Here is a 19,881-nt window from a genome sequence, read left to right on the forward strand (position 1 = left end):
ATTCCCAGAGATTTTTTTTTCTACATTGTACAACTCATTCTGAATTCAGAAAGCGGGTCAGATGACCAGCAAAATGTTCAAGAAAAATACAGCAAGTCCAGCTGCCTTGATTTCTTTTTTACGGATATACCATGACCTGGATGAATGAGAACATTCACAGACGTACTTGGAAACGGTATTAACAAGTATCACCTGTTTGATTTTAATGCATGAACTAGAAAAACTGCAATAAAATGATCACTAGAAATACCTTGGTGCTTTGTGGAAATTGTTAATAAGGTACAGTTTAATAAGCCATTGAAGAGCTCTGTTTAACATTAATAAACAGTAGGGATGTCCCGATACAATTTTTTTAAGACCAAGTACTTCCCCTCAGGTACTCGCCAATACCAATTACTGGTACTTTTTTTCTAAAACAATACAGACTAATGATTTTAGGGGAAGTTTCTCAACAGAGCTGCGTACAAGATGTCACCAGAGCTGCGTACAAGATGTCACCAGGGCTGCATGTGGGTCTCTCCAGGGATCTGCGGGCAGGTGGTGAGCTGAACAGGGCAGGTGCCGGCTCCAGGGCTGTATGTGTGTTGTGGGGCTGCCTCGAGCTGTGCCTGTGCCGAGGAGGAGATGTGAGACCGGGCAGGCACTGTCCAAGACCGCTGCTGCCAGGTCCCCACAAGTGTGGGAACTTAGGCAGCCCATACGGTTTAAAAATGTAAAGGGCTGGTATCTGGGCATTTTCACGAGTACAAGTACTCATGGAAACGCCCTGTATCGGTACGGATACTAGTATCTGTACCGGGACATCCCTAATAAACCGTAAGCACAAATGCATGTTGGTTGGAAGTAAACAAATATATGGGTGTAAGAAAAAGAAAATGAGAAATGAATTCACAGTTGTGATGCTTTCTAATTTACTGACCATGTATAGGCATAAGGAATTCCAATGTTTGATACTCACAGCATGCTTTTCCAGGTTTGTGACTTAAAAGTATTAAAGCCAAACACAGTCAGGTAACTGGCATTTCTAGAACAGGGTGGCAGGTGAGCAAAGGACAGGTGAATATGTGCTTAAGGTGAACCTTTTGCATGGGTACAGGTTTGCTATAAGCCTTACCCCTGCCATTCAAAAGTTCAATGCAAATGACTCTACTAGGGGGTAGAGCTTAGCACCAGGAGGGTACTGGGGTAGGCAACTTCCAGCTCTCCAGCTGTGGTGAAACTACAAATCCCATCATGTATCTGCCTCTGGGAGTCATGCTGGTGGCTGTCCGAGTCTTGCAATGCCTCATGGGACTTGTAGTGCCATAGCTGCTGGAGGGCCAGAGTTTGCCTACCCCTTGCCTATGGGTTTGTTCACATCAGCGGCTGGTGTTTGCAGTGAACAGTGCCAGTGCGATGTAAATGCCACATTGCACGGATTATATTTGTCTAATGTTTATTCACCGCAGCACATTGAAACACGTACAGCATGTCCTACTTTTTTCAGTGAACTGACATAAGTCAATCTGCCTTGCCTGTGCATTAGGATAGATTTGGGCAAGGCTGCCCAAGGCATACGGTGTGAAAGGGTCCTTAAAAGCTTCGGGCATCTGCATGACATTGCAGTGGTTGTAGTTTGAGCTGAATCTCACAGTGCACATTCTTAAAACGGAACAAAAGGCTAAGAATAAAAAAAGTTAGGTTTTTGGTAGAACTACATTACCTCTCTGCTGTCAATATTTTTTCTTTGTCTACACAGCCTGCGATGCATGTAGCGCAGTGTACACTCTTGGCCCGTTCCTGGCATCTATAAGGTAGCGAGAATGGAGCCTGCAGAATGTAACTCAGGGTTGCCACCTGTCTGGGATTCGCCCGGACCGTCCGGTTTTTGATTCTTGTGCCTGGGTTTCAAGCCAACTGACACCTAAACTCAAGACACTAAGTGCTGATACCAGCAATTAAAATTTTTGGACAGATGCTGCTGCCGAGGTCCCCAGCAAGCGCAGGACCTCAGGCAGTCGTATCCAGGGCCGGCCTTAGGCCTTTAGGCGCCCTGTGCGGCCGCACTGCTCGCACACCCCTAAGGCCGGGCCCTGGCCGTATCTTCCTGTGTGCCGCAGGTGCGTCTAAACAGGCACCGGCCCGCACATCTCCAGCTCCATACTGACAGCACGCTACCCCCCTCCGGGCCCCAGGTGAGACCTCTGCACTTCCAGCACAGCAATCCTGACAGCCTGCATAGCCCACATGAGACCTCACACAGCCATCCGAGGCTTCACACCTGCACTACAGCGCACCAGGGACGCGTGTTCAGGTGCACACAGCTATTGTCGCGCGGCCCCATTGATTTCAATGGTGTGACATCCGCGCAGCAATCGCTAAAAAAAAGGTACAAGTACCTTTTTTTGTGACACGCCTCACGGCTATTTTTATTGTGTTCACTTGCATGGGCGGAATCCCGTGCGATACGCCCGGTGCGACTGGGGTGCCATTCAAAAATAATGGCACCCACAGCACGATCGATTCACACCTTGGTGTGAACCTAGCCTGCACAGCCATCTTGAGAGCCTGCACAGGCCACCTGAGACCCTGGAGACATCAGGGCGCTACCCCGGAACAACACAGAGTATGCAGCATCATATTATTTTGTATTGCTGGGATTTGTAATCCTCTATAGACGGTCTCCTGACTCTCTTCTCTATATTCTCATAAAAAAAAATTGCCGCATGCTTTGCTAGAGTGTTCGGGTTTCACTTGAACAAAAGGTGGTAACCCTACTCCAGCAAGCAAGAGTTACATCATCAATGGCAGAAGAGAGAAGTGGAGGAAGAGAATGGCGCAACATCACATTATTGGAGGAGAGCATACTTGGCAGTAAATCTGCAATACTATAGAAGTATTCTTACTTGAAACAGCCAAGAGCTCAGGTGGCCAGCAATAGATTCAGTTCCACCTCCCTGAGCTTTCAGTTCCTGATGTTTGCTGTTCTGTAGATTCAGCTTGCATTCATTTCGATTCCATCGAAATACACTTATCAGAGAGAACCCAAATGTAGAACACTAAAGTGCAATGGGGGGAATTTATCAAAACTGGAGCAGACGCCCATAGCAACTAATCCGCTCCTCTTTTCAGTAAGAATTGGAAATTAAAGATAGAAACCGATTGGTTACTATGGGCAACTGCTTCAGATTTTGTTTGCTCCAGTTTTGATTAATTTCCCTAATGTATTTGAAATCCAGACTTATTTATACTGTAGGTCAGTGGTTCTCAACCTGTATAACCTCAGGACCCACATTTGTCCATCATTAGGGCGCGACCCAAACCGCACCGCACTGGAACGCACGGCATTGCGGTACTGCATGTTCCAGTGAAAGCAATCAAACTGTGGGTGGGAAGTGTGTTTAGGGCAGCATTCAAATGAATGGCAACGCAATGCACCTCCCGCACCAGAACCAACAGTAGGTGCAATTATGTGGTAGTTTGTGGTTAAAACACTGACAGACATATTCTCACACACTCAAAGACATTCACACTCCCCAAAAAAATGTAGGGGTTCAGTGTGGGCTGCTGTGCTGTGACGGAGCTTCATCCATAGGTGCATTCAGTGGCGTCACAAGAGGGGTGCGGGGGGTGCGGCCCGCACCCGGGTGACACCATTGGAGGGGTGACACCAAAATGACTGAAAAGTCGGGCGCTCGGTCATGGACGGAACGCCCGACAGTATCAGGAGAGAGGAGGGGACCCGGCGGCATACCTTATCCCGCCGGGTGACTGTCCCCTCCTCTCTCTGCCGGCGTCCATCACCAAGATGGCCGCCGGCAGGTATCAGAATACTGCCGCGCATGCGCGATGACGTCATCGCACTCGCTCGTGGTGACACTCGGTTACCGCTCCAGGTGTCACCCAGCCTCGGGACGCCCCTGGGTGCACTGCTTGTACAGCTCCCTTGCGTGTCCTGTAGAGGTGCCGGGAGCCAGAAAGTGATGTCACTCTAGCCACGTGACGCAAGGGAGCCGTAAGCAATGCATGTATGGATAGAGCTCCCTCGCGGCCATACCTCCAGCCCACCCCACCTCAAACTGACACTTGGTGCCAGGCAGCATGTTTTGAATGGCTGCTTGGCACAAGAACTGACACTGCTGCGCTATGGGGGAGGCTGAGGAGCCTCTCACCTAGTGCACTAGCAGGCATGCAGCAACCCACTGAACATTGGGAGGGGGGACCCACTTTTGGGTCATGACCCACCAGTTGAGAACCATGGCTGTAGGTAACAACTGTTGCTCAAACTCAACAAGATCTTAGAGAGGAACTTCACCCTACCTAGCCGAAAATAAAACATTCTAATCTCTGAGATTTGCCCCTGCATGAAAATAAAATAAAAACCAAACTTACTAGTCCATGTGTACAGTGCTGTCTTCCTTGGAGGCGATGTTCTTACACCGCTCAACTCCCACCGTGGGGTTTAGACTGAGATTTGGGGATATCACTACTATGCTGCTCACTGCTTATGGTCAGTCAGTGCCAGTGCACCTGCAATTGATTCCCCCCCCCCGTCTGCTGTGCAAGTGCTGACTAGACCTACAGATGGGGAGGGGCTCGGCTGGCTCTATAGTGTGAACGGGCTCAAAGTTAACAACAGTCAGTCACGTCTTCTACATGGGATGCAGTGGCACAGAAAAGCCTGGCAGGCCGAAACCGGCAACATGATTCCGTAGTGAGATCACAGCATCCACGCTGCGGACCCACTCGAAGATCATAGAGCACATCTGACCACCAGTCCACAGTGACTGGAATGGCCGTGTGGAAAACGTTTACTTTCAGTCATTGGGAGCAGGGCACAACCTCTTTCTCTTGCCTGGCTTGAGAAAGGGGATGTGCTCCAAAACGCGTTGCCTAGTTAAGCTTTATTGTAATTGACTTTATGCACTTTTGTCATTTAACCTCCCTGGCGGTCTGATTATTCAGGATTTTAGCATCCCAAAGCGGTACATTGTTTTTCATGGAAATTTGTTGTTTTATATTGTAGGCCTGTAATTCTTAGTAAATAATAGGAATAACTCACCTAAAACAGTGTCTGATGGCGAATTTCCCAACAAATCGCTATCGCTCAATTCTGCAAGTGATTCTAATTTACTAATCGCTGTTTTCTACCTGGTCTAAAACTGCTTTTGACCTAAAGGGATGCTTTTTGGATGCCGGCAGAAAGAACAGTAAAAGTGCGGGCAGGGCAGTGGACAAAGCTCTAGGGACAAAATTGAAGTGAAATAGTTTGATAAATATATGTCATTATAGCAGATTACATTGTATTCTGTGTAAATGTCATGTTTTCACTTTTGAATTTCCCGCCGGCTCCGCCCCCCGCTGTGACGCCGAAAAAGAAACTAGGGGGTTGATTTACTAACCTTATAAACACACCACAAACATGTATACACCTCTGTAGTGTGTTCCCTCCCAGCATGATCTATGGGTGGAATCTAAACACCTTTGTAGTGTGTACACACCCAGCAGGTGTGTTGTGCAAAGCCCTGCCCTGAATTGCAAGGTGATGTTGTGTAAATTAGCTCTATGTTGTGTTGCTTGCGTTGATGAATGCAGGAATGTAAATGCATGAGCTAACCATTTTTGTCTAAACTGTGAAGCAGCATTATATATGCATCATGTGCATGATTTTTCCATATATGGCATTAGTGGAAATATGCTTTTAGAGACTTTTTGGTTGATAAATACGCTTTGCTGTGTAAAAATCACACGCACCTGGTGCGTGCGTTTAGGTTAGTAAATCACCCCCTAAAACTCAGATATCGGCCGGCCGCGTACAGCAGAGGACACCGCGGGCTCGCGGGGACAAGGTAAGTGGCACTTTTCTGTGCAATCCCGAGTCTGGCTTGGGGTTACCGCTCTTGGTGCTGAAAATGAACTCCGAGCCAGACTCGGGAATAACGCCAGGGAGGTTAAAGCTTCTTTCAACACACCAAGCCATGCACCCATCTCTCTTCTGCCATGACAATGATCCACGATCGGGGGCACGTTTCAGTGGTAAATGTCTAAGAGGGGATTTCACCTAGCCCTGGTCTTGGAAAGATTTTCTGTTTACAGGCTGCCGTGGTTCACAGGAAGGCTGCCGAGGTCCCCGGCAAGCAAGGGACCTCAAGCAGCAGCTTCCGTTTAAAAAATGTAAAGTGTCGGCATCTGCGTTTAGTATGCAGGCATTTTCATGAGTATGAATACTTGTGAAAATGGCCAGAATCAGTACTGATAACAGTATCAGTGCATCCCTTATTCTAACCATTCACTACTGAGCCCAAAACCTGTTATTTAAGGGGTCCTTCACATGGGCCTGGACTTGGTCTGTGCACTTTAAATACTGGTTGGATCTCTGCTCTAGGGAGCCACAAGTGTTGCGTACAGCCCCCCGTACAAATCAATGACAGGCTGCGGCTGGACACTGGTGAACACTGCTCTGAGCGTGTACATCCGTATAGGTTCCAGGGACGTACATCCATACCTGTACGCAGGTATATACTGACTCAGAGCATTGATCACCAGCATACAGCTGCAGTCTGCCATTGATTGAACACCTGCAGCTCCTGGTCCCAGAGATGCGATCGGTGTATACGGTACACAGACCTCAGCGCCGTGTGAGTGAGCCCCCTAACCCTGTATGTAAACATGAGGCAGGTTGTTGCCTGGAGACACACATTCTCCTTTTACACCAGATCTCACACGTGACACTTTATATTTAGCCATTTGCAGTATTTGGTAATAATGTTCAGGTTCTGCCCCATCAGGCTGGAGTTCAGAACAATGCCGGGCACCCCTGAAATGGAAAGTCCATGGTGTGACTGGAACACTCAGTTCCCATGAAGTCAGACATCATCATGAGGCTCAACTCAATGCAGATTGAATGCTCTGACGGAGAGGCCTCCTCATAGAAGGGGAGGGGCCTGCCATCAGGAAGAATCAGCTGTTGTCTGAGCCGTACGGCACTCTGGGACTTCTGTGCTGCCGGGTAGCGGCCGTCAGTCTGTTCTCCTCCGGCACCTGGCTGTGCACTGAGTGCAGGAGAGGCCGCGGTCTGGCGGGGTGGTAGGCCGCAGCAGTCATGCATGACGCCTTTGAGCCGGTTCTGATCCTGGAGAAGCTGCCGCTCCAAATAGAGTGTCTGGCAGCCTGGGGTAAGTGTATGGCCCGGCTGTGTTGTCTGTGTCTGCTATGACAAGTAGTATAGTGCAGTATAGGCCCATGTTATATGAAGAGGACACCCTATGTGAGTATATAGCTCACTTAAAGTGAACCTGTCACACTCTAGTACAGCGGTGGGCAACTCTGGCCCTCCAGCTGTTGTGGAACTACAAGTCCCATGAGGCATTGGACTCTTGACAGCCAGATGCATAACTGAGAGACAGAAGCATGTTGGGATTTGTAGTGAAAGACAGCTGGAGGGTCAGAGTTGTACACCCCTGCAAATCTAATATAATGAAGGGCAAATTGTTTAAAATCTCCTCATCCAGTAGTTCAGACAAAACACTCAGGGGGGAAATGATCAAAACTGGAGCAGTTGCCCATGGCAAACAATCATCCTATCTTTTATGTTCCAAGCTTAACTGATGATAAAAGCTGATTGGTTACTATTGAAGTCTGCTCCAGATTCTATCCACTCCCCTCATTGTGTTTCTGTTCACAAGACCTGGACTGGGGTTTATTCTGTTACAGTGAGACTATTGAAAGACTAAGAGCTGCCATTGCTGATTCCATCAGAAAATGCTAGAGGCCTGGCTGCCACGCAGAGTACAGAGTATCAGGTGTTGTCATGACACAAGGCCCCATTCACACAGGAATCGGCCGTCACGTACAGCTCCGGGCTGCGTGCACGGCCGTATCTGGCAGCTCCCAGGAAGGACAGGTGCTGCGTGTGATTAGTACGCAGCCCCCGTCCTTCTCTATGGGAGTACACGGCCATATGCTCACCCGCCCTGCACGTCATTGCGGGTGAGCGTACTCTTATGCTGACGGGATGGATCCTGTCTGCGTCCGAGCCAGGAAACGCGCACCCATACGGACCTGCACTTAAGGTGAGCGTAGGGGGGCGTACGGCCATGTAGTATGCACGGAACATAAAGTGTAATGCACTGTGAAAAAATGCAGCATTTCCATGAACCACAACCCACCTCATGTCACGGAGGTAGCAGGGCACATAGAAAACAATTGTTATCAGTTTACCATGGCCTGTGGTTCTCTGTGCAGATCAATGCAGCTCAACTGATGTGGTGTGAACGAGCCCTTCAGGGTCTGTGTGGATGAGCATTGTGCCTATGTCGATTGCATTAAAATTGACCCGCAGTTATTCTGACATGCTTTAAAGAAGAACTCCAGGAAAAGTTATACTCACTCCAAGCTGTCACTGCACTCCCTCCAGCCTTTCTCCTCCCTGCTGCAGCATTGGAATCTTCCTCAGACCATTATAAATAGGGAAGCAGGTGGGCCAATCAGCATGGGGCCGGCTTCCCGGCCAATCAGAAAGCTGGACAGCGGGTTATCACCTGCCCCTGAGAGCTTACGATCAGAAAGAAGTGGCAAGTGATGCAAGAGGAGGTAGCTGTGTGGGTATCAGTTGTTTGAGAAAGTGATGGTTCAGTGGTTAGGTTGAGGCGGGATAGGCTTCCCTGTAGAGATTAGTCTTTAGAGATTGCCTAAAGGCAGAAAGAGTGGGAGATAGCTTGACAGGTTGGGGTAGGGATCTTCAGTGTCCAGTGGGTGTAATAAATGCCCCCCTTCAGTGTCCAGTGGGTGTAATAAATGCCCCCCTTCAGTGTCCAGTGGGTGTAATAAATGCCCCCCTTCAGTGTCCAGTGGGTGTAATAAATGCCCCCTTTCAGTGTCCAAGGGGTGTAATAAATGCCCCCCTTCAGTGTCCAGTGGGTGTAATAAATGCCTTATATATAGTTTTAGTGGGTGTAATAAATCCCCCCTTTAGTGTCCAGTGGGTGTGATAAATGCCCCATCATTGGTGTTCAGTGTTACTTACCTCCACTCGTTGTGATTGTGTCATGGCCAGGACTGTACAGGTACCAGTGGTCAGGAGATCACTCCACTTGACCACGTCTAGAATAGATTCCCTGTATGAGGGACTTTCTCATTGCAGTGGCCAGTTTACAGCAACCAGCTTTCGAACCTCTAGTCTAGATGAATGAACCTTGAATGAAGTATATGTACTGGTATAAAGCCTTTTATAGCTTGCATTCTAAAATGAAATAAAATGTGCCAGCAGTTCATCAGGGGTGTGTAGATGGTACATTGTAAATCATTCTTCTTTTTCAGAGGAGTGGCTTCTTGTTGGAACGAAGCAGGGTCATTTGCTGCTCTACAGAGTCAAAAAAGAAACAGGTGAGTTCTCCTCCATCTGCACTCTGTTTGTTTATGCCGAAAAATACAGTCCAGTGAAGGATTTATTAATAGTCTTCAGTGTCCTATTTGTAGCGTAACCCCAGGGGTGGACAAATCAATTTGGAGTTCAGGAACCAGTCTGGGCAGTCCAGGAGCCAGTAGGTATTTTCTCTAGGAGCCAGCTCCATTAACAATTCGAGAAAAGCTCCTGAGTTAGGCACTAGCTGACATTTTTAAGGATCATTGCCTACCTGGCTCCTGGGATTTGTCCAGCCCTGACATAACCTTTACTGCTGTATAGGGATACACTGATACTGGTTTTTAGGTATCAAGTACGAGTACGGATATTTAACCTCCCTGGCGGTTTGATTATCTCAGTTTTTTTCTTTTTCAATTTTTTACTTTAAAATCTCCCGCCGGTTCGCCCCCCTGCGACGCGGGCGCTCGCAAGGGACGGAAGACGGATGCCGACATCTTTCGAAGGACACAGTGTGGCTCGGGGTTACCGCTTTTGGTACTGAAAATTTACCCTGAGCTACACTCGGGAATACCGCCAGCGAGGTTAATATTGATTAGCAGGGAAGCCGTCTCCATGCTTCCTCATCACCAGGTAACGAGGGGGTATGAAGCCGGACTTTCTAGCCAATCAGGAAGCCGCGGGGCGGGTAATGACTCGCCGTCTGGCTTCCTGATTGGCCAGCTTCCCGACCAATCAGGAAGCTGGGCGGCGAGTCATTGCACGCTGCCTGGCTTCCGGATTGGCCAGGAAGCCAGCTTCATGCTCCCTCGTCACCTAGTGACGAGGGAGCATGGAGCCGACTTCCCAGCCAATCCGGAAAGCCAGGCAGTGTGTAATGACTTGCTGCCAGACTTCCTGATACCGGAAGTTCTGCTGTATGTATTCTGTGCAGATTGTGGTCAGTGACTTCTACTCATTGATGGTTTCCAATAACTGCTGGTCTTTTATTGTTCTCTGTCATGTATAGGGGTAATTGGGTTTGCTTATTGCTTTTTTTTTTTTTTTAGCTTTGTATCAAATATAAAGGAGATGGGGAAAGAAGTTTAAATGTTTAGACTGCAGAGATAGGTCAGTTATGAACGTTTTTATGTTTTTAAAAAAAAAACGTTTTGTCTTCTAGGTTGTAACCAGTTTGAAGTAACTTTGGAGAAATCAAACAAACACTTTGCTAAGAAAATTCAGCAGGTGAGAGATGTCTTTCTGCGCCAGTGTATATTTCACTAATCCCCCCTCAAGTGGAACTAAAGCCAAAACTGTTTTTTTTCTTTTCCCATCCTGAGGCAGGTATATACACGGTTCTATTTTTTTGTTGTTGTTCAACCTGCGGGATGAATGAGAAAAAATAGATTCATCGAATAAAGACTATGAGCGTTGATCCTATATTGGTGACAATCTTGTTGCAGATACATGCAATGTTTGCTGTAGGTTACCTCTGCTAATGCCTTTCTTCCCCATTCTTGGTTTCAGTCACCCAGGTTTCCAGGCACTGGTTCTTGGTGACATATTTATATATTCTTTATTTTCACACAAAACTAGGATCCATAGGGAAATTCGAGTCAGTCATCAAAGGTATAACATGATACAGAGGTATAAGCAATGCAAATAAATAGCTGACACATCCCAACAGTACAGACAAGGAATGTGAAAATGGAACACAAATAATCACAGTGAAATCTTAAGCCTGTGACACACTACACGTGAAGCAGCGTGGAGTGGAAATTTTGAGGCCTGTATTAGATCATATACATCAAAGAAAATCAGGGGAAGGACTAACAATCTACTCCCAATGCAACCCCTGATCATTTTCCAAAATTTTAAGTAGAACCAACAAAGATGAGGACAGAACAAAAAATGGATACATATATACATAGCGCAGCAGGATAAGGGAGGGATTGAAGAAGTCAGGACAGCTGACCATAAACGGAGAGGACAAAACAAAAAGGATAGTACAGGAACCCATCTCCCACAGGAGGAGGGACCACTAGTCCCTGCAGTTAATACATTGCAAATATCTAAATCTCCCATCACGACTATAGAACACCACAGTAAGATCTTCCACAAGTTTCTGAGTGACGCATTTGCTCCTTCTAGACAGGAAACTTACAAAGCAAAAATGTTTTTTTTTAACATTCTTCTCCACATTTCTCTGCAACCATTTTAATAGAGTGGTGTTATCTTTGTCTTTCAGATCCATGTTGTTCCTCAGTTTAAGATCCTGGTCAGTTTGCTTGGTGAGTTGTGGACGGCCAGTCATGTTCTCATCCTGCTAATAGGCCTTTGTGATATTCTAATCTGCTGTTTTCTCTTTGCACCATAGATAACAATGTGTGTGTCCATGATTTGCTCACCTTCCAGCTTATGACCACAATTTCAAAAGCTAAGGGTGCTTCACTACTATCATGTGACCTCCAGGTAGAGAAACTGCAGACCATTCCAAATATTCTATAGTAAAATCATGTTTTAATATTTTTCTGCACTTTATTTTAAAGGGTAACTATAGTCCTTTTTATTTTTGTACGTTGCGGCATGTATATTTGTTCAAACTGCACAAAACAGGGGGATGGGGTGATACTAAACTTTTGTACATAACACTAATATAATTCATCTGCAAAGACATGCCAAGTGTACAAAATGACAGCATTAGTTTTTTGTTGATTCAGAGATCTACATTTGCAAAATCAGTTGTTTTTTTTTACCATAAATGAAACTTGGGGTTGTACTTATAAAAAAATTTGTAGAGCCATTCGTCCTAAGAAACTGCATGTACATTTATTCTGAGCGAAGGAGGCAAAAACGTATGTTATTTGTATATTTTCTTTCCAAGTGCATCAGGAAACTACTGCATTATGGCCACTAGACGGAGCCAAAACCATAGAAATGAATGCTCCTTTCCTATGCACCTCAGTGCCATCTAGTGGCCATATTGCAGTATTTTCCTGATATATATATATATATATATCTCTATCTATCTCCTGATGGAATTTTGTTTTTGCCTCCAGTCACACACAACGAATGTACATTTATTTTTGCTGGACCAACGGCTTTGCAACTTTTTTTATTTTTTAACAATACCCTGTAGTGTAATGTGTTCGGTTTATTCCAAATATGAAGGGTGGAGGGGATATGTCATATATTAGTGATATTAGACTGAGTTACATCAATTTTATTAAGTTTGCCTTTTTGAAAAAACAATAATTATCAAGTAGCTCCTGGTGCGGCTTAACATGTCTCTTGTACCCTTTTACTGCTTTAGTTTACTTGCTGTCAGGAGCAATTTATTTTTGCGCGCACACACACATGATAAAATCTGAATGTTTGTTTGGCAAGAAAACGGCTTCAGACCCCGAAAGAATTATATATTTACTGAAAGCAGAGGTCCTGTAGAATAAAAAAATGTTGCACGATATTTGTGCAAATGTTTAAAGCAATATTAGGATAAAATACACTAAAATGAATTTTAGTGCAAAGAAACAAAATACCCATTTTTTTGGGTAAAATATAAAAGATGGGGCTTACATTGAGTAAATAGATACCAAACATGTCAAGTGTTAAAATTGCGTGTGCCCCTGCAATGGCAAAAATTATGGTACTCAAAACTGTCCATATGCCAAGCTTTTACTGTTCATCAGTTAACAGTGAATTATGGCCCTGGAATTATTGCTCTAACTCCGACATTCATGGTGATACCTAACGTGTGGTGCAACTGGCGTTGACGGACATATGCATGCCTTACGCACACGTTTTCATTTGAATGCAGATGGCAAGGGCGACAGGGTTGGTTTTTATTTATTCATTTATTTTAATTCTTATTATATTTTTTAATTTTTTTTCATGTTAATTTTACTGCTTTCATGCCTACAACACCTATGTGACAACATTTGGAAGTGACAGGTTCTCTTTATAGAGACATCTGAGGGCTTTTAGACCGCAGATGTCTCCCCTGGCTTCTAATGCAGGGGATCAAGCACAGCAGTGCTTAGACGAGCTGGTGACCCTGAAAGTGTGTTTTGACTGCACTATTTAAGGCTGCTACAAGTGATCTGGGTGGCTATACAGCCGCCCAGATCACCTGTATGGAACAAGCTCTGTCTGCTGAAAAAAATTATACCAAGATCCTGGCTGCTACTGCAGCCACTTCAGGACCAGAATGTTTATGAACGTCTGATGGTCCTCCAATAGGTTAAATATGGATACATGGTCTCCAAGCAATACCTTGTGCTGTTAATTAAAACACACTTTATTTCATTATTTAATCATTATCTAAATTGCTGCTTGAAAAACTGGCCTTTAAGAGAACGGAAAGTGAGGTAAAGCAGCCAGATGTGCCTCATTGACCGATAGTGACCGTGCCGGATTTTTAATGATGCAAAATGCATTTCTAAAACCATTTGTCATTCTTGTAGGTCACTAAATCTGGAGAAGAGACTCTAAAGATGTGTGTTGCCGTCCGTAGAAAATTGCAACTGTATTACTGGATGGACAGATCGTTTCATGAACTTCAGGTGACCGTGTTTGTCATTTTTCTTGTAAAACAGCATTGATGTTCAGCACATTCTCCAAGTTTTGAGTACAGCAAAACAGACATGTTTTTTTCTCCTGCACCAGAAAAACGATCGGCAATATGTGGCTGGTTGTTCCTGTATCAGAGTTAAGTATCGGAGCATTTGGATAAATTCTCGGTATAGGCACAAAGAATGTGTATTCGGGATACTAGTGTCTGTGCCTATACCGAGTATTCATCCAAATGCTCCGATACTTAACTCTGATACAGGAACTTCCGATCAGAGGGAGATCTCCCCCTGACCAGCAGTGCCGAGGGAGCATGGAGCCGGCTTCCTTTCCAACCAGGAAGCTGGGCAGTGGGTTATGACATGCCTCCCGGCTTCCTGATTTGTCAGGACACCAGGCTGCCTAGGAGCAAGTGAAGCTGGCTTCCTAGCCTATCACAATCAGGAAGCCGGGTGGCACGCCATGACCCACCCCCGGCTGCCTACCGTAGGAGCAAGTGAAGCTGGCTTCCTAGCCTATCAGGAAGCCGGGAGCGGGTCATGACGTGCCACCCGGCTTCCTGATTGTGATTGGCTAGGAAGCCAGCTTCACTTGCTCCTATCAGGAAGCCGGGGGCGGGTCATGGCGTGTCACCCGGCTTCCTGATTGTGATTGGCTAGAAAGCCAGCTTCACTTGTTGCTAGGCAGCCTGGCTTCCTAACCAATCAGGAAGTTGGAAGGCGTCCGTGTATAAGGGGTCTTTTTATGTTTTAACCCTTCCATGACTATCGGTGCTCTGTGGGGTTTCATCACTGGAGTGATTCTGTGCAGGAGGCTTTCATTTATTCGGATGGCTGCAAATTAATTGCGTGAAGAGTGGTGGTTCATCTCTCTCCATCTGGTCTCATGACATGGTCTCATGACATGGGAAATGAATATTCATACCAAAGTCCTGTATTTGCCATGTTGTTATTATTGTCAAATGATAGCCGTCACCATCTGAAAGTCATTGTATTGGGTTTCTTCACCTTCAATGTGACCGTGACTGTTGGTAACAAGCACGGTCACAGTAAGCATAATGTACATGAATGAACATTTGAAGCATAGGTTTACATCTCTTGGTCATTTAGAGGTTCTATATTTGTCTTTATTTTTTTAATTTTTTTAATTTTATTCTTTTAGGGAGACTTCAGTGTTCCCGATGTTCCCAAATCCATGGCATGGTGTGAAAACTCCATCTGTGTGGGATTCAAGAGAGATTATTATTTAATCAGAGTAAGTTGTGATTTCTTCAACAAATAATAAAAGAAGACTATATGCATGCAAGTTATGTGTTTATTACAAATGGTAATGAAATCAATCATGAGCTGGAGGAAAATGATGGTTATTTAGAAGTAATAAAAGGTCTGTTAATTGCAGGGCTGGCTAGTGATTACGTGTTTTCTTTTTCATGTATTAGTTTATATTTCCTCTGTTTTGTACCTCACACAGGTAGATGGAAAAGGCTCAATTAAGGAACTCTTCCCAACAGGCAAGCAGCTTGAACCATTGGCAGTACCTTTGGGTGATGGAAAGGTTGCGGTGGGTCAGGATGATCTCACAGTGGTGCTGAATGAGGAGGGAACTTGCACACCAAAGTGCGCATTAAACTGGACAGATATCCCGATGGCAATGGGTGAGTTAGATTTTCTGTAGTGCACAGTCAATGAAAACAATCTAATGCACAGGAACATATCCGAGAAGCATTCTGTGAAGACCTCACGCTTAAAGCTTTTCTAAACCTCAAAGCAAAAATTTAATTTCTCTCCCGTTCATTGAAGGACACAGGGAACAGATCGGAGATCATGTACTGTAGGGTAATATCTCCACCTGCAGGAGAAGGACGCTAGGCACAAAAAAACTAAAGACCAATCACAGCCTAGGGGTGGCCCCTGCCGGTGGCCAAACCCCCCACCTGCTGACAAGTCTCCAGTTTTTTGCCTAGCGTCAGGAGTAAGGAGCTAAGAATTTTTTCTCGGTATTCTTACCTGCTTCTTCCTGATTTTTTTTTTTTCAGAGGATTCTTCTAGCAAGTGTTGTCCGGGCGACAGGCTGGATGTCTCGGATCCTTGGAGTCTCCCCTGGATGACCAGCGAGCGTATGCAGGCCCGCTACGGTGGGTCGGCTACGACGGCCCCGCTCCGGCGGGGTGGCCTGTGGGTTCGTCCCAGGGGGGTGCATATGACTGGGGGTCTCGGCCGCCCAGTCACAGCACTTCCCTCAGGCTGCTGGCGCCGCGACTGCGGTCGGGGGCGCCAGTTTTCCGCACAGCACCTGTGGCGTTTTTTCCTGATGTCCCCTGCGCTGCTGTCGGTCTGGAGGGGGGTGCCTGGTCCGCATCCTCCTGGGTATGTATGAGATGGGCCTGGATGCTTTAGCTCCACATGCTCCCCCCCTCCTCCACCCCCCCCCCCCCTCCTCCCCCATCCTCCGTCCTGTCTGTCGGGGTGTGTGGCCCTGGGGGTCCTTGCCTGGATCCTCGGCGTCAGGGGGCGGCCTGCGGGTGTTCCGGGTGTGTTTTGGGGTCGGGCTGCGGTCCTGGTGCTGGCGGAGGCTTGGGGCCTCTGGCGCTGCTGGCCGCTCGGTTCCGTTCGCGGGGGCCGCTAATCGAGCCCCCGGCTTCGTTTGCGGCCTTCTCGGAGGCCGCGGCCGCCATCTTTGGTATGGGCGCGTGCGCCCTCGGCCTGACGTCACTTCCGGTGCGCCGCTTCCGGGTCCCTTTACTTGCGCGTCACCCGGCCGGATCGGTCTTTCACGCCGGGACGCGGTCGGGTGAGGACGCACTGGGACACCGGGAGTTCGGGTACTGTAGGAGGGTCGTCTGCCTGCGGGTCGGTTGCTAGGGGCAACTGCGACAACAGGCCTAGGGACGGGGGCGGTGCCTGCTGGGGTCTCTTTCCTGTGCTGGGGCTCTGGTTTGGCATATATATTTGCCGGGGACATGGATTGTGGGGACAAGCTGACTGCAGTGCCCTGTGAGGGCTGCGGCCTCTCCTCAGGGACCTCTCCCACATCCCCCCTTTGCGCAGCCTGTACTTCTGCGCCCCTCTCCCAGTCTCCCTTGGTGTCTGCGGGGTCTTTGGGGGGGTCCGCTGGCGCAATGCTATCCTTGGAGGCCTTTTCCTCCACCATGGACGGTTTTGTGTCCCGTATGGAGCGTGCGCTGACGCAGCGCCCCCCACGGAAGCGCGCTTTGCCGGCCCCCTCATCGGTCTTTTCTGGGGATTCTGCGGAAGAGGGGGAAATTTCTACTGCGGCCGCACAGCCCGACCAGGGGGACTCCTCTCAGGCGGAGTCTGGTAGTGACGACGAGTCGGGGTCCGCCCTTATGGTCCAGGAGCGTGAATTGGTCACGGCCTTGGTTCGCGCTGTGCGGGAAACGCTAAAAATTGAAGACGCTCCGAGCTCTTCGGCGCTCCCGCCGGTTCCTTTTGGGACGCACAGGAGTAGGCGTTCTACTAAGGTTTTCCCTTACGTTCCTTTTTTTGATGATTTTGTCTACAAGGAGTGGAAGCGCCCGAGCAAGTCGTTTACAATTCCCAAACGCTTCTCGGTTCGCTATCCTTTTGAGGAGTCCTTCCTGTCTAAGTGGTCTACTCCCCCCGCGGTGGATCCGCCGGTTTCTCGCCTGAACAAGGCTACGGTCATCCCGGTGGAGGATTCGCCTTCCTTTCGGGATCCCTCGGATAGGAAGGCGGAGGCGGTGGCGCGTACTATGTACTCGGTTTCCGGGGCTCTGCTGCGCCCCGTGTTGGCTTCGGCCCTGGTCTCCCAGACTTTGACTGAGTGGATGAAGATGCTGCGTCAGGGTCTTGCGGAGGAGAACGTGTCTCCTGCTTATGTCGATCTGACGGAGCAGGTGGTGCAGGGTCTGCAATACTTGTGTAATTCGGCCCTGGATACGGCCTCGTTGGTTTCCAGGCTATCTGTGTCGGCGGTTACTCTTCGGCGCCTCCTCTGGCTTAAATGCTGGTCGGCTGACCAGGCGTCCAAGAAGGTTCTGACGGAGCTCCCCTTTACGGGGAGCGTCTATTCGGGGCTACCTTGGATGAGATCATTAAGAGGCTACCATCTCTCGATGGATTCGCGACACGGTCTCTCAGGCGTATGCTATTAAGAGGCGTGAGCCTCCTTTTTATGTTACGGCCAATTCTACAAGGGCTGTTGGGGCATCTTTTCGTCATAGTGCCTCCGTTTCTCAGGTTTGTAAGGCCGCGACTTGGTCTTCTGTTCACACCTTTGCCAAGTTTTATAAGGTGGATGTTTTGGCATCTGCGGATGCTGGTTTGGGGCGCAAAGTGTTGCAGGCGGCCGTTTGAGGGGATTTTTTTGTTTAGTTGGGTTTGTTGTTTCTGTTGGCCCACCCTCCTTTTTTGGTACTGCTCTGTGACGTCCCTACAGTACATGATCTCCGATCTGTTCCCTGTGTCCTTCAATGAACGGGAGAGAAAATAGGATTTTGGTACTCACCGTAAAATCCTTTTCTCTCCGTTCATTGAAGGACACAGGGCCCGCCCCTCTATGTGGGTGTGTACTCCTTTACTGCTTGTTACTAAACTGGAGACTTGTCAGTAGGTGGGGGGTTTGGCCACCGGCAGGGGCCGCCCCTAGGCTGTAATTGGTCTTTAGTTTTTTTGTGCCTAGCGTCCTTCTCCTGCAGGTGGCGATATTACCCTACAGTACATGATCTCCGATCTGTTCCCTGTGTCCTTCAATGAACGGAGAGAAAAGGATTTTACGGTGAGTACTAAAATCCTATTATGGCAAGTTACCAGTTCTTGATGTGATGGCTGCATTCGTTTTTTCTTTTTTGGGCTGTTTTCCCCCTTTATTTTCGCCCAGTGGTCCAGCCAGTAACACATTTCCAGTTTTAGGGTGGCTCCAGTCTATGGAGGAGCAATGGAGCCACTCTAGGACTGCAGCATTGTCACCCTGTGGAGCGAGGAGTGTGGGGCTAGTTCATACCAACAGCAGACCAGTTACAGAACAGATCAGAACTGCGCCCAATGTATTCCAATGATATTTTGGGCTCTAGTTCACAATAGAGCGTTCAATTCCAGAGCATGCACAAAAACTGCAGTATGCCCTATTTTTTTTCTGCTCTGGAACGCACCAAAAGGCATGCAAACACATAAACGCATGCAAATGCCCTGGAACGCCACTGAAAGCCCATTTTAGGAATAAAAAAACAGCCCGGAACACGTCACAAATGCACCAAAACACACTGCATGTGCAGAAACTTGCAGGTCTGGTCTGCATTTGGTGTAAACAAGCCCTCAGATGCACCAGCAAGTTGGGATGGACTTGACTAACAAACTAAAGCCGAAACTCCAGCTAACATTTTTTTAAGGAGTTAAAGCATCAGTTTTTTGTTTTTCCTTTTGGGGTAAAGGTTTTACATAAATGTATAAAATGTAATTATTGTAAGCACCCATGTCCGTGTTAAAGGGTTTATCTCAACCCTCTATCTGTCACCTTTGCTGGTCAGCTTGGTCTGTTAAAGGAAGTTTAGAGAGCCCGACAGTGTCAGAAGAGAGGAGGGGACCAGGCGTCATACGTTATCCCGCCGGGTGATTGTCCCCTCCTCTCTCTGCCGGCGTCCATCACCAAGATAGCCGCCGGCAGGCGTCAAAAAGATCACCGCGCATGCGCAATGACGACATCGCGCACGCGCGGCAATATCACGCACATGCGTGATGACATCACGGCGGGGTGTCACCCGGTCCCTGCCCCAGGGTGTCTCCCAGCCTCGGGACGCCATTGTCCGGAAGTTCCATTTCTTCAACCTATTACATTTCCCTCTCAGGATTTAATGGCACAACATTCAAGGACAACTACAGTTCCATTTTGACATACAGTATATTGCTACTTTACAAGTCATTATGTAATTCATGGTCAAACCGTCTGTTTCCTTCAGTTTCTTCACTCCACAATGGTTTCCACAACTGCCAAAAAGTAATCTTTGCAACCAT

General features: G+C 47.5%; 1 protein-coding gene across 1 annotated transcript in view; it reads left to right on the forward strand.

Annotated features, from left to right (window-relative positions):
* The first annotated feature begins 6,921 nt into the window (after positions 1 to 6,921).
* VPS39 (VPS39, HOPS complex subunit) overlaps positions 6,922 to 19,881 on the forward strand; it is a 39,201-nt gene continuing 26,241 nt past the window's right edge. The window contains exons 1-8 of the mRNA XM_018559266.1: positions 6,922 to 7,154; positions 9,298 to 9,363; positions 10,503 to 10,567; positions 11,571 to 11,613; positions 11,700 to 11,794; positions 13,786 to 13,884; positions 15,053 to 15,145; positions 15,362 to 15,545. Of these exons, the coding sequence (XP_018414768.1) occupies positions 7,082 to 7,154; positions 9,298 to 9,363; positions 10,503 to 10,567; positions 11,571 to 11,613; positions 11,700 to 11,794; positions 13,786 to 13,884; positions 15,053 to 15,145; positions 15,362 to 15,545 (718 nt within the window). The 5' untranslated portion in view covers positions 6,922 to 7,081. The remainder of the gene's footprint in view (positions 7,155 to 9,297; positions 9,364 to 10,502; positions 10,568 to 11,570; positions 11,614 to 11,699; positions 11,795 to 13,785; positions 13,885 to 15,052; positions 15,146 to 15,361; positions 15,546 to 19,881) is intronic.

Source organism: Nanorana parkeri, unplaced genomic scaffold (assembly GCF_000935625.1).
Source record: "Nanorana parkeri isolate BGI_ZX_2015 unplaced genomic scaffold, ASM93562v1 scaffold386, whole genome shotgun sequence".
In the NCBI taxonomy this organism is placed as follows: Eukaryota; Metazoa; Chordata; class Amphibia; order Anura; family Dicroglossidae; genus Nanorana; species Nanorana parkeri.